Raw genomic sequence first — 16,119 nt, 5'->3', positions numbered from 1 at the left:
TTTTTTTTTTTTTTTTTTCTAATTTTCAATTCTTTTACTTTTTGAATCTTGTTTCCAATTTTTAGGTAAATGATGTCATTTACCGCGTTTACATCATTCACTATAACATATATATAATATATATATATATATAAATACACACGACGACTAAACAGCGAAGGCGATAGGTACACGTGCCATTCTGATCCCGGAAATCGTCATGATATTTTAGGTAAATATTATGTACCTACGTCCTTTCATCGTTGTATTCATTCGGTGAGGTCAAACCACATTCGTTTTACTCAAATACCAGAGTTCAGAAACTCGGTACCGTGAAAACGTGGTTTCGGGTCGTGTCATGTTTTTTCCAATTTTTCATTTTCATATTTGTCTATCGTATATGTATTATCATAATGTTATCAAATATTTAGCAACCACATGACGTATATTTAAGACTTGAAATTTTCCAACTTAACGGTTAAGTTTGATTAGACAAGAATCATTCGATTTACATTTAGTTTTTCATAAATATATAATATATACCTACTGCACATAAACGCTATACTTAGAGTACTGTGCATACATGGGCGCCCATAGTTAGCTTTTTTGGAGGGGGCAAAACAACAAAATTCTCAAAGCTGAATAATGGTTTAATCTAATTTCAATATATATATATATATATATATATATATATATATATATATATATATATATATATATATATATATATATATATATATATATATATATATATATATATATATGATATTATTTATAAATTAATATTTGTTTGGTATTATATAATAATTAAAGTTCATTTTAATAAGTACTGCAGGTACTTGAGGTACTATTTAAAAACTATAATCAAATGTATAATTCGGTATACGTAAATAAAAACTACCAACAAATTTCTTTAATTCATTCCAAGAATATTAATTATACTATACTGTTATTGTCTGTTGTACGTCACAATTTTTGAGGATGATTGATTTAATATTGACAAAACGCCGAGCTTAAAGTTTAAAATATGAGATGACATGTCTCATTTCTTATCTTTCTATAATCGTACTGGGAACGATATAAGTGAATGTGGGATGGGAGAGAGAAATAAAAAAAACCTGTAGGAAATTGATTTGTTTGAATTGACTGGAGATTTTTATATTGAAATTAAATTTGGTTACAAGAATTCGATCGGCATTTGACTCGAACTATGGATAATAGAAACGATTCAGAATAACATCCTGATTGTCCATTATAAAATTAGATGTTTTTACAATATACATCACATACATACAGTCTACGCATATGGAACATGGACTATATATAGGTACGAAAGAACCTCGAGAGAGTGACTCGTAGTCGTCGAATAAAAACATTATACAATCAAAAAAAAAAAAATCTAAAAAATAATAGATAATCTTATAATGATTAAAACGAGGAGAAAAATAACGATCAGATTATACATTTTTTTTTCCTATCTAAATGGAAACCACCACCACCAGTCTTTTGGCTCACCAGCGATCATTATAGGTATATTGAAATAAAATAAAAAACATAACTGAAGGAATGGATCACCAGTGGTCTCGTCCACCGCCGTACTTCAAGGCCTTGAAACGAAAATGAAATGATGGTCGATTACGCGACGGTCGTCTTCGAACAAGATAATATTATGGATAGTAATAGAAGGGTGGGGAAAAATGAATAATTCATCGTAATAGTTATTAGTGAGTCTGTGTGTTTTGGTTATATAACTATTATAAGGTGGGATAATATCGTCGTGCAGATTGTATTTATAATGGGCAGCATAGTTATCGACTCGGCGAAAACGGAACTGTCATGACAACACATATTATAATATTGTTATACAAAATCATGCAAAAGATACTACTAATAATAATTATTTGCATAATATATGCATTAAATGTGACAAACAGAATAAGGGGAAAAGTAGTGAACTACTGTTTAATTGGTACTTAAAATTCAACTCGCCATTGAGTAGGTACCTATAGCCGTATAGGTCACTGTCTATCATATAATTTGTTACATTTGAATATCATAATACATTTTTCAAATTGTTGTATACGAATAACGATTCTGAGCGAAAACTGTGGTCTGTCAGTCTATTCAAATATATTACTGCTATATATAATATACAGTGTCCTGTGAGTATATACCTAACCTATTAGCCGTAGAGGGGAACTCACCGCCCGGATGAAACCAAGTTTTTTGCCGTTTTATCTATAAACTAAAAAAATTATTAAAAATCGTGAAATTAATAAAAATAAAATGTTGAAAGGTCAAGATTTTCAGAAAAATAAACTCTATAAAATAGGTATCTTTATTTTACTCAAAAATTAAAAAATTAAATAACTTTTTATCAAAAAATAAAATTAAATTAAAAAATAAATACGTACCTATATGTAGCTCTTATCTATGCGAGTCTAATAAAAAAAAATACAGATTTATGATATATTTATTATTTGAGGAGATATCGCAATGGGTTAAATCCTCGCGGGACACCCTGTATTTGCGTACTTATTAAAGTAATTAATTTTATTATTTATAGACATATAGTAGTACAGATAAACTACTTAAACTATAAATAGGCATTTGTAAAAAAAACATTCTAAATATTTTAAATACGTCAATGCTGTTTAAAGCAGAAGTTCCCAACCAGGGTGCCTTGAACATTATTTAGTTTCGTGAAATAAAAAAAAAATTATAATAAAAAATAAAAATATATACTTAATATTCAATGTAATATAAAATATAATTAGTTTTATAAAATGTAATATACATAATATATATTATATGTCTACATCTTACTACTTTTTTTTATGCTAATGACACTTATGCACTGATGAATAAAACCGAAGTAGGCTATAGGGTGCCTCCAGATTTTTAGAAAATGACTATTAAGATGTCGTAAGTCAAAAAAAGTTTGGAAAATGGGAACTTCTGACTTATAGTAAAACAATAAAACATAAACATATATCTAGGCTAGGTATTAAACGAAAAAGTTGAAGTCCTTGTATTTTTGTCAAAAATTAAACTCAAAATACTTATACTAAAGTGTGCCTATCGTGAATCTTTGATAATTTAAAAATTTATAGTAAAAACTTGGATTAAATTTCCAAACCTTTTGCCCGAGTGCAACATTTTTTTATCGACATTGGTATAAAAAATCAAAAATGTCAAATGTTTATAGATACCTAGCTCAAAAAGCGTCAAAACATTTTGAACATTTTATCGTGTACAGAAATGCTAATTAAAACATTTAATGATAATTTCAAGAATTTATAATTATTCGTTTTTAGTTAAATACACAAAATAAAAAAATTTCAAGTAGATAACGTTTAGCTGTACCTACACTAAAAGTCATTAGATGAGTCACTGATATGGATGAATTAAATTTGAATTCGATTATATTCAATCATTGTTTACGAAAAACGATTTTGTGTGAAGATGGTCTATCAGCCTATATTACTAAGAATATATTATGATGTTATTGAGATAAAAGTAATTTATTTTCTAAGAGCACTAGTGCACTACCGTAGGTTAAATTAATTTTTGTTGACAAAATTGTATTTGAAAATGTCGTTGTTAAGAGTTTAAATTAATATAATAATTATTTTAAAAGTTTCAAGTACCCACAAATAATATTATTATAAATTACAACAAAATAACTAACATTAAACCGTTTTTTTTTTAGTATCAAATTTCGTTCAAATTTGAATTTATAATGTCTATAAAATAAAAAAAACTGTGTTTATATATTTTTTGAATAGTTTGCAGGTTACAGTAAAAAGTATTTATGAAAATCCTCGTTTTAAGTTTTAAATCTTTAGCTATACCTGCAAGTTGAACATTTTTTAAACTACAAAAATTTCGAAATGTTGGTTAAAATATCAATTAAAACAGTTTAAAAAAAATTGTGACTATGGATTTTTAATATTTTTCAACTGCTATGATATTCAATATCGTGAACTTCAAACGTTCATACGAATTTAATTTGACTTTCTAATAGAATTTTTAATTATGATACAACAAAATTTCGAGAATCTTGTACTAAATGTTGAACAGAAAAAGGATTTTTATCAATTTCTAACTCAAAATAATTTCCAAATTTTCGTGACTGACGAGTTTTGTTGAAACTATTATTTTAAATGTTTATAAAAAAAAATACTGTGGCTTTACGCTCAACTTGTTTTTTAATTTAAAGTTCTTTAATCGAGTGAAAAAATGTATCGTTAATATTTTTTTTTTAACTGTTTATAAATAGCTCAGAGTCAAAATAATTTTAAAATTGTAAAAAAATTTTAGTATAAAGATTTGGTGAGCATTTCATGTAATTGCAATTATTATTATCTTTTTTTAATTTCCACGAAAAAATCAAAATTTCTTAAAAACCGATTTTAGTTAAAAATTCTTGCTTTTCATTAAAGTTTTTTGTTTTTTTTTTTTCGTTGCTTTTGAAAACTTTTGGTTATTTCAAACCTTTGAAACCTTCTGAAAGCACTGCGGCTAGATTCAATTTTCCACTAGCAAAAATACTGAAGTTGAAAATTGAAGAATTATTTTGACTAATTTGACCCACACGACACACACATATGTTCTGTATTACTACATCAACATCATTCGCACGTTACACACGAACGAACAGAAAATTGCCTATACTGAACTCCTTAGAAACGTTACTGATGATAGTTTTGATTATTTTTCTTTTAAATGTGAATAAAATTCACAATAATTAGACTCGATGAATAATAAATTTAAAAAAAATTTTCAAATATTTATTTGAACGCGTTCATTTTTAATGATGAAGATTTTTTTTTCAAACTCTTAAAACTCCTACGAGTACTTATTTCGGGCCATCATTAATATATTATAGTCCCCCTAAGGACACTCAAAATTACTGAAAATGTTATTTGTTAGGTAGATCATAAACCACTCAAGGAATACGTGGCAACTGAAGTTTCTACCCAGATATCTATATAAACAATTAAAAACTGCATATTACTTGATTGATGTTTTCTTGATTATCATTATCAAATAAATATTTCATTGACTTTTTTTGAATTGATGAAAATGTTTTTTTGACTTCCTTATTTTTTACTTTACACTGTATGTATAATACAGCCAGTTATTTGGTGTATGTACTTCAGTGTGCTTGTAAATAGGTACTTACTTTTAAACTTCGTTCTCGCATTTTGAGGGTTTTCACTCCTATTATTAAGACCAAACTAGAATATAATAATTTTACATTCAAAAAAAGAAAAAACACGTAATTTATGATCAAGTATTTTCTAATTTGTTAAAACCTTTCAATACAATTTAAACATAAGTATTAATATAATAATAATGTTGTATTAATATTGAATTTTCAAAATCTTGACATGGAAATATTTATAGAAAAAAAACACCATATAGGTATCATTAATATACGCACATTTACAAGCATTACGTTTCGTTCAGAATCTATAAAATAATTAACCGCGGTCCGCTGAATATTGGGCACTGCAATTAGGTGCGATTTTACGAAGACGGTAAAAATCATTCATTTGTTTTATTTTTGCAGGACAGATTCAGCCGCCATCGGCGACAAGCAGACGACAGCACAACCGTCAATACCGTCGATAAAAACGGAGGAACTAATTACAGTGACAATGGGGAAGGCGAAACTGCCCGTAACGGTGGCGGAGGAAACGATACTGCTCTTATTTATTTCATCACGCCTACATATCCACGGCGTGAGCAAATCCCCGAGCTCACCAGATTGGGACAGACACTAATGCACGTCTCCCGACTTTATTGGATTGTAGCCGACGATCGTCCAGACTGCAGTTTACAAATAATGAACCTACTGCCCGATTTCAGTGAGAAAAATGTTCAATAATAATACTATGTCCCTAGTTACATATGTAGAGTACAGTACCTTTGCCTCGAAGTTCTGTATCACCATTTGTATCTCTTTGGAAAATCAGTTTACTGAAATGCAGTTTTCCACAGCAATGAGAAACCAATGGGAATTCTAATTGAATGAATGACGCATGCATTCGATATTTTTTCAAAAATCAAACGTTTTGCATGCAATAAGTTTTTTTAATTTTCTAGATTACCATTTACTAGATGTCTAGATCATACTTTTAAAAACAATTTAAAAAAAGAAAAATTATGTTTTTGAATTCGTTATAAAAATATCTTCATTGTGTTACAAAGCGCGATGTAATATTGTGCAGAAAACGTATAAATCGTTTTTTAAATATAAAAAAATGGTTACGAAGTAGATTGTCATAAAAAAAAAAGTCGGTTACATTAATAATTAAACCATTTGATTTGTGTTTTGCTATCATACTTATTATTCTATACGGAGGCAACAACTTGCAGGTTTGATTGACTTAGTGGGCTTTCACTCAATTTTTATTATTTTGAAAAATTTTCAAAAAATATGATCAAGAATATAGAAATCTAGAAAATTTAAAAAAAATCGATTGCATAAAATTGTTTTGAAATGAAGAATTTGAGTCTTATACCATTAAATTAGAATTTCCATACTTATTAGATACTGTAAAAAACCTCATTATAATATATTGATTTGTAACAGAGATACAAGAATGATATTGGACATTTGTAACGACTGTTAGTTTAATTGTTTTATTTAAAATCTGTATTTTCAACCGATCAGGGACGAACCCAGAAATCAAATTTAGATGGCAGCCAAAAAAATATATGAATTAATGTTCATAATATATATTTTACCAATTACGGTTAATTGTATTATTCAATAAATAATAATATAATGTTTAACTGAAATAATAATACTTATTATCAACCATCAAAATAGATAATATTTGGTACATGAATTCTAGCATTGGAAATTTTGTAATTTTTTTTTTTTGAACTGGACTTTTTTAAATCTCTAAAATTCATAAAAATTAAAATTAAAAAGTAATACTCTGGTTAGGTTTTAAATTATCTTGTTCCTGCTTAATTAAGTACTCGAGGACCCGGTACAGACGTGTTTTCGCATTTTACTTAGATAGTTGCTTATAATTTTTATGTTATATGATACACTGAATACTTAAGATCAGTGGCGCAACTAGGATCTATTTTCGTGAGGGGATTATTATTCACATAAAAAAATTAATTAACAAAAAAAAATTATCCACATTAAAAATATTTGACTTTTAAAAGCATTTCGGAGGAGGGGATTACAAACCCCAAACGCTTCCAATGGTTGTGCCACTGCTTAAGGTGCATAGTTTTTGTTTAATTTATCATTAGAATATAAAGATAATAAATTGATAATTGATAATGCTATGTAGGTACATATTACAGATATTATGAACCAGCCCTATAACCTAAACATGAAGAGTGGCCTAGTGGAAATTTTGACCAACTACCCGGTCCATCTATGCAACCAATATAAATACTTATAGAACTCACGACATTCAACATTTTATTCTATATTAATGTTAACTTATTATAATTAATCATTTTTTTCATCAGGCATTCCTTACACGTATATTGCCAGCCCTATGCCATCGATATATAAACGCAAGCCTGATGCCATGCCACGTGGTGTTTCCAACCGTAGAGCTGCTCTCAACTGGATAAGACTGAACCATAATATTAATAACTCAAACGCTGTCATTTATTTTGGCGATGATGACAATACGTTTCATCTGGACCTTTTCAAAGAAATACGCTCTACAAAAAAAATATCAATGTTTCCGGTTGGCTTAGTCGGAGAGTATGGTGTTAGTTCACCAATTATTGATAAAGTTAGTTTATTTTTATTTCTCAACCACATTAGCCAGACTGTATACAATTATACAAATATGTGACTTCATTACTTATCAATTCTTTATGGTGTTAAGGGAAAAGTAGTTGGCTTTTTTGATAGTTGGCCAGCAAAAAGAAAATTTCCTGTGGACATGGCTGGATTTGCTATTAATGTTCAACTTTTATTCAAATATCCTTATGCTAATATGCCATATAAGGTGGGTTTTGAAGAAGACCGCTTCCTGTCAGCATTAGGTATTCGATTAGATGAAATTGAACCAAAGGCAGAAAATTGTACCAGGGTATGTTTAAATGATAAATTACGAATTAATTAACTATAAATCTTAGATATGAGTATAAATCAAATCAACTTGGAACTTGAGATGTTAGTTTACAAATATTATACATATTTTAATTTTGCTTTGAAATTAAATTTATTTTATCATTATCAGTGATATGGTATTTTACTGAAAGCTAACATTAAATAAATCTATTTCAAGATATGCTCAAATAATGAAAATGGCAATAATTTATTTATCTTTTGCTTTTAATATTTAAATTAGTTTGAAAAACTATGTTATATTTATCAATTTTATTATGCAACATAAATTCTGTTTTATATTTATTCTTTTTTATATTCAAACTAAAGTAAAAATTACAAAATATTTGACAATCCTCCCTTGCTACATAATATATTGCATAATTTATTTAAAAAGTGATTAAGTAAATATTAACAGTTTATTAAATTAGCAATCAAATGTGAGTTATATAAATACAGAATTAATATTATATGATATAAACAGAGTAGAAATATTGATTTTTTTTTGTTATAAATAAAATAGTTTAGTTTGTCAGTCACTATTAATTAAGTTATTTAAATTATTTAACTTTTGTCATATTCTTACTATATTCGTTTTATCTCATATGGAATAATTTCTATACAATATTCTTAAAATGTACATAATTGTCACAGATTTTGGTTTGGCACACTCAAACAGCGAAGAAACCTAAGCCAATAGTGATGGTCAGATCCAAAGCCACATTGCCTGGTTCACTTGCTACTCTACTCGATCAAGTGACTATGTTAGGTATAGGTGGAGTGAGTGAAACCACAGGTGGGTCAAAATATTTATACATAATTTTTATTTAAGAATACGAGTACAAAACTAATTTTTTGTATAATTTATTTTAGGTGTACGCAGTTATATGACAAAAAATGGTAATATTTTTAGGGTATAATCTAATATAACCTCATTTTTTAAAAATATTTATATACAATGTTTAGTATAGATTGTAATAATATTTTATTTTATTTCTTTTAATTTGAATTGTTGCATATAATGTTTTCATTTATATATTTTGTTGTTGTTGTAGTCATTATATGATAATATTGTTTATGTTTTTTTTTTTAATGTGTGAGTAATTTTTATGTTATAGATAATCAATTTTAAGTTTCAACTCAAAATACTTTTAATATACAATAGTTTGTTTTATCGCTAATTGATAGCTTCACTATTAATTTAAATAATGAATCTATTCAATAATAATAATTTTAGTTTATTTTCTAAGATAAATGTTATAACAGATTAAATTCAGTATTTTATAACTATATTAAATGTAAATAATATATATATATATATGTAATTTGAATTTTATCACTATATACAAATAGTAATAATAATAATTAGTAATTAATTAATTTTGCTGTCTCACATTATCATTTATTTGACAGCATTGATTTTACTCCGATTATTTCATCCAACAAATAATTTAGCAATCCCATAGTTTGATCTTGAACCAAAACTATGTCAAAAGCAAGTTTATATTGCTGCAAATATCCATCCTCGTGTTCCATCTGTAATTATTAATGTAATATATTCATATTATATTGAAAAATTAATATTTATTTAAAGTATTTATTAAACACAAAATAATATTATAATATGCTATTACCAAGTCAGCGTTTAAAAATCCTATGCGCAGTATAATATCATATTGGATACCACCATCCATATTTGCATCTCCTAATGAATCGCCTAAAAGGATAACATTGGATCTCCCATTTAAATGTGTATCCTGAAAAGGGGAAAAAAATGTTCATACATAATATTTTACAAGTTATTATTATTTGTTATTGCTTTTACATTTTTATGTGTATCAATATATGCATGTTCATTTTTATTAAATACGTGTATGAGTTTGTTTCCTTTGAATCCTTCAATTGTAGATAAACCATTACTATCTTCAGACATTTTTAAAAAATTTGACACTACTGATACATTATCAGTAAACAAATTTTCATGTTTTAGTATAAGTTCAACAACATCACCTACGCCAGCAGATAATACAATAATAGGTATTTTTTTGCTGAATAATTTGTTAAACGCTTCAGTACTCCCTTCTCTAAAAATATATACAAATATTAAAAATTAAAAACGAACATAAAATAGGTAATACTTTATATTTAATTATAGTTAATGATATTTAATATGATAAATTATAATATTTATACTTTATATATTATCAAAACAAAGACAATAAAAAGAATATTAATTGTGAAAAACAAATACTAATATTTTTAATCTAAACATTAAATCTAAAATCAATAATTTTAGTGCAGACCTTAGACTTAAAAATCATGAAATTTAAAGATTTCTATCAATGATAGTCAAAATAAACAAATTTATGTAGCAAATAATGTATAGATAATATACTAATATTAGTATTTAATAATAACTAATTAATGATATTAATATTATTTTTTTATCATTTAATAATTATTCATATAAGAAAAAAATATTTGGATAGTATTATCCACAAATTAAACAAGTTGTTAATTAATATAACTATAGATCCTATTTATATTCTCAGAGAAACACAAATATTTACTTAAAAATAAGAAAAATATGCAAAAATCATATACTTAAATATTTAAATTATATTATTATTTTTACAATAATGATGTGCATGATGAAATTATTGCACTATGGTAAGTAAATTGGTGTATTTTATGTTGAAAGGTCAAATTCTCAAATTCATTGTTTTAATAGGTGTTAAAAATGTATGCATTTTTTTACTTTAAAACCAAACGTATGGAAATTTGATAAATAAATAAGTTGTTATTTGAATGAGTTAGTATTTAATAAAATAATACAATAACAACACACCAAAATAATGGTACTAATTTTTTTATCAAATGATATTAAAATAAAACAAAAATGATTGCAGGTTATCAAATGTTCAAAAAATATTAATTCAGTAACCATAATATAAAAATAAATTACAATAATTAAAAATAAAATAAATAAGTATTTTTTTTTCACAATTTACAGAATATTCCAAAGTATGTTAAATATGCCAAATCCATGAAATATTCTTAAATATGCAAAAAAAAACTTTCCTATGAACTTTGTATAGAATGAACTATTGGCAATTTTTAATCTCGTAACTGTATAAACTCAGTTAAAATATGTAAAACATACAAATTTGGATTATAATTGTAGTATGTTTTGTAAGTAGTATTTAAGAAATAATACCATATGAAGTTTAGTTGACATTATACGATTTATTTTATGATTTACGAGCTTACACTGCACAGTGTAGCTCGTAACAAATTAATAAATGCCAGAGGATTCAATCTATCTCAACTTTCGTTAAATGTTAACTTCACATATTTTTAAAACAGTCGTTTGGATAGTTTTAACCAAATAAAAATTGTAATTTGTTAAAAAGAACAAATTTAAAAACTCTGGAATATTATGAAACATTTATACCGGGTGATTCTTTTATCATTGAACACTCATTATTACAAAAATTATTAATGTTTTTGAAAATATTATTTTACATATTTTAACGTTGTTAAAAAACCAACGTTTTTATTAAAAAATTATATTTTTTAATATTTTTTATCCTTATAATTTTTTACTTTTTTGAATGACAACCTAGAGTTTTAATTTAATATTCCAAAGCAGAATATTTTTCTAAGTATTTTGATTCATAAAAATTGAATTTAGATGAGTAGTTTATAAGTTATAAGTATTTAAAGTTTAGTCAAGCAGAGTAGTGGACAAAATTTTTGCGGGGTAACCCCGTTCCACTCCACTCTGCCTATCTAAACTTTAAATACTTATAACAGTTATAACTCATAAACTACTCGTCCTAAATTCGATTTTTATGAATCAAAATACTTAGAAAAATATTCTGCTTTGGAATATGAAATTAAAACTCTATGTTATCATTCAAAAAAGTAAAAAACTTAAAAAATTATAAGGATAAAAAATATTTAAAAAAATAATATTTTCAAAAACATTAATAATTTTTGAAATAATGAGTATTCAATGATAAAAGAATCACCCGGTATTGTAGCCAACGATTAAGAAATACCTAAGATGAAGGTCAGCTTTCTTGATCGATTTATTAATATCTTCATATCGGAAACACAGGCCCTTCAACAAAAGTTCACTTTGGTGCCACCATTCTTCAATAAATGGTAACTTTTGTGCGACAGTCATTTGTGTGTTATCTTCGATTGGTCGATATTTTTGTAATAGTGTTCGTGCTTTTTCTTTGTAATCTTCTGACAGACTATCACATGCTTCAAATACACCTATACAAGATAAAATTGTATTAATTTATTTATTTTTAATTCTACATTAGATTAAGAGGATGTCAGCGTACCATTTGTTTTCTGTCTATGGTCCATGTGCACATAGACGAAAACAAATTTACGCAGAATCGTTTTTTTTTTCTATGTTTTTAAGTAATCTTAAAGTAAAATTAGCCATTACAAAAAAGATAGAGTAATATTTCTGAGAGAATGACATATTGATTTGTCTAAATAATGTCTCAAAACAATTTAAACATTTAAATTTACAAGATTTATTTGTTTATTTTGAAAATCGAATAAAAATAAAATATAATATTGATATGTCATTCCCTTAAAAATATTATTCTCTATCTTTTTTATAATGGCTAATTTTACTCTAAGATTACTTAAAAACATAGAAAAAACAATTTTGCATAAATGTGTTTTGTCTATGTTGTGCGTCCCTTTGAGAGAGGAAACAAATAGCGCTCTGGCATCCTCTTAATTAATATTGATTAATTATTTATTTATTGGTAAAATCATATTTATACTTTGAGCAATAATTTATTGTATTGAACCTAAGTACATGGTATATCTGGTAATTATTTTTTAATGGTTGTGATCAAAAACAGGTAAACATAACATAGAAAATATTTGATTAAGTGTTTCATCTTTTATGCATATACGTGGTTGTCAGATGTTTCACTGTGGGGAAGGGATACAGTTGATTCAGAACAAATGTATAGGGAGTGAGGATTTCACTAAAAACCCAGATACTCATCCATCCGGGAGCTAGCAACGTCGGTCAATGATTGATCTCAGAACACATTAGTGACTGCAGCTAACCACTGTACTACAGCAGACCCTTTTTATGCATTTTATTTTTTAAACCTTTGAACTATTAATTAGTTTATGAATTACAATTATATGCATTTAATATCATATCAATGTCAAACAGTAATAGTAATTAAATATTGTTTTTTCACCATTAATTCATTATTTAATAACAACAAGTTATTAATGATCTTGTTTATATTCCAATAAAATATAATTATAATCTTAAAATTGTTTAAAGTGACTACCGTAGCCCGTAGGACAAAGTTTAGTTTATATAATATATGTATTGGATAGCAAAGAGTGCCAATAGCACTGAATAATAATATGCTATTAAAATATTAAAATACAACTTAATTTATTAAATTTTCTACAATTATAATGAAATTTAGGGTTCAGATTTGATTATTGATGTTTACAGCAATACTGCAGTCAACCATCGTATGGCATCACTAGCTCCTGGATGGGTGTCCACCCGGGATTTTAGTGAAAAATCTTTGTCGGCATTAGTAATTAATTAATTAAATTTAACACTGAATTATGATATTAAGAATTTGTATCAACATAAAACAAAATTCAAATTATTATCATATTTTGTAAACTGTATAATCTTAAAAATGTACTAAAAAACATATAATTTCCTAAAACAGATAAAAATAAATACCAAAACTTAAACCAAATACTTATTACAAGAATTAAGAATGAACACTCAAGAGTATATTTGTTTTTAATTTTCAACTTACTAAAACTACTCATGGTATGTTTATTGTTGTACTCCGAAGTAGTTATGGTTCGATCAAAATCTGATATTACCTAGAAACACATTAATAGATACACAATAAACACAAAGTATTTCTTGGTATATGATATTACAAAACACAATGTTACTTGTAATTTATCTGGACCGCCCAACACCAGTTGTTCAATCTTTGCGTTGACATCATTTTCACATCGGATATGAACTGTGGAAGCAAACTTTTGTTTGATCTACGAAAATACAAATGAGTATTAATTTGTACTAATTATAGATAGTTTACCCATCTAAAAAAAAGCAGTATATAAGACTGGACGAAAATTACACGAAACGTACCTCATCGGTGAACTTCATGGTTGAAATGGGACGTAAACCAAACGTGTGAAGTGCGTAAAATGGCTCGGGAGCGCCTACTTACACGGCAATCAATTAGGTACGTACAACAACAACAACAACAACAGCAATGGCACACGATTATAATTAATGTGCCATGAGAACGGTGTCAAGCAACAAGTGCACAATGTCCGTCACACAAAACGAAATAAACGTCGTCAGAATGAAACCGTGTGAAACCGCGGAGGCGTAGACAGTCAATGACGGTTGACCAGAGATCCTCAACGATCGACGGCGGCCCCCGCGATCGGATGTTCGGCGGGTACGACTTTCGGGCCCTCGACGACGTGGTATCAGACGTCCACCGGACAATTACGATTTTTAATGTGGCCGATAAAAATTAAAAATGTTATTGCAAGGTACACCTACCTACGTTGTAATAATATCGAAACAAATCGCGTGAAACGGCAGTCACGTATAGTTGTTGTTGAAAAGACAATGTCGGGCAAATAACACCACAGATTATAGAATATTGGCTATATACCTATTAATATGTTCGACACCGGTCCGGTCAACGGTACACCGTACCCGTAACGATGACGCGTCAGATAAGGCGACGAGATTGTGGCAAACGGCAATGCACGTCGTCGCCGCCGCCGCTTCTTCCTACCGTTACAGTTTATTTTAATGCATTACAAATAATGACATTGTTTATCAGCCAATTAGGTAAAATATTAATTGAAATTTATAACCGTCCACGTCCTCGTCGTTGCCGCCGTGCAAATTACAAATTAATATTATATTATGTCACATATCCCCCATAGAGTAATATTACTCTATGATATCCCCCAAACCTCCCAAAGTCCCTAAATCTTTGCAAATTATTTGTCAAGATCGAAAATCACCAGTCGCCGCGTACTCGACACGTTGTAAAATGTATGAAATTTGAATATTAACAATCCATGTGCTTCGCATATTATTTATTATTTCAGTCGTGTTAACGAATTATCATCAGTCGCGTTATCAACATCCAAAATGGGCATATTGTTGGGTAACAACCAATAAACAAGACCGACAATTGGTCCCCGATATAAACGTATTATTTTTTATTTGGTCATTTTTTTCGCGACAGCAGCAGCATTATACTCTATACCACAGATTATACTTTAAAAAAAAAAGATACCACTGATTCGAGATATTAAGATATATCACTTGGTGGATTAACTGAAACAACGGAATGAGTTTAATCTTAATGCGCGATCGAGATAAATTTTTATTTTTATATAATGCGAGATATTAGATTACGAACAGGTCCGGATTGAAACGGCGAGCTACCGAGAAAATATCGGTGGGCCGATCGTAAATGTTTTGAAAATTGTTTTATATGGTACCTACAAATTTAATTACAATTATTTACTTCGGTGTGCTGTGTAAAATTGGAGTCAATTTCGAAATGTTCATTTGAAAATGGGCCTTTTATGGCCGGTTAAAAACCAAAACTGGTGGGTCTATCCGACGCTGGATACGAATTTATTTTGATCGATTTTAAATCGGGTCTCAGATCCTCAAGCTTACCATATTGTTTTAGAAAAATTGTTTTTAAACAAACTATAATCTATATTCATCAGAATTAAATGATAAAATTATTATTACAATTTTGACGGGACCAATATTGTCCGCAATTCGTATCAAGTTATTTTTCGTGGGTACCATTAAATAGTGTAAAATCCAATAAATACTCGGCTTTATAATTTATAATCAATGGTTATAGGTACTTAGAATCTAGATCAAAGATCATGTGGGATAGCAGTAGGTATACCCAAGGAACCTAAAATAATACTGGTCCATT

General features: G+C 27.6%; 2 protein-coding genes across 4 annotated transcripts in view; one reads left to right on the top strand and one right to left on the bottom strand.

Annotated features, from left to right (window-relative positions):
* Window positions 1-9,950, top strand: part of LOC107168380 (galactosylgalactosylxylosylprotein 3-beta-glucuronosyltransferase S-like) — a 40,604-nt gene extending 30,654 nt beyond the window's left edge. For all 3 annotated transcript variants that reach the window (XM_089215661.1, XM_015517766.2, XM_089215660.1), the window contains exons 3-7: window positions 5,558-5,855; window positions 7,489-7,763; window positions 7,860-8,066; window positions 8,738-8,879; window positions 8,957-9,950. In XM_089215661.1, the coding sequence (XP_089071787.1) occupies window positions 5,558-5,855; window positions 7,489-7,763; window positions 7,860-8,066; window positions 8,738-8,879; window positions 8,957-9,003 (969 nt within the window). In that variant the 3' untranslated portion in view covers window positions 9,004-9,950. The remainder of the gene's footprint in view (window positions 1-5,557; window positions 5,856-7,488; window positions 7,764-7,859; window positions 8,067-8,737; window positions 8,880-8,956) is intronic.
* On the bottom strand, window positions 9,299-15,245 carry cN-IIIB (cytosolic 5'-nucleotidase IIIB). Its single transcript, XM_015517773.2, has 7 exons — window positions 14,274-15,245; window positions 14,072-14,170; window positions 13,927-13,996; window positions 12,148-12,370; window positions 9,909-10,167; window positions 9,718-9,840; window positions 9,299-9,619 (listed from the first exon to the last, which is right to left on the bottom strand). The coding sequence occupies exons 1-7, from the start codon at window positions 14,289-14,291 to the stop codon at window positions 9,482-9,484; spliced, it is 930 nt and encodes a 309-aa protein (XP_015373259.1). The 5' UTR covers window positions 14,292-15,245; the 3' UTR covers window positions 9,299-9,481.
* Window positions 15,246-16,119: the final 874 nt, after the last annotated feature.

This window comes from Diuraphis noxia, unplaced genomic scaffold (assembly GCF_037042655.1).
Source record: "Diuraphis noxia isolate RWA-SAM2 unplaced genomic scaffold, SU_Dnox_SAM2 contig0001, whole genome shotgun sequence".
Classification (NCBI taxonomy): domain Eukaryota; kingdom Metazoa; phylum Arthropoda; class Insecta; order Hemiptera; family Aphididae; genus Diuraphis; species Diuraphis noxia.
This window is presented reverse-complemented; position numbering and strand designations above follow the sequence as displayed.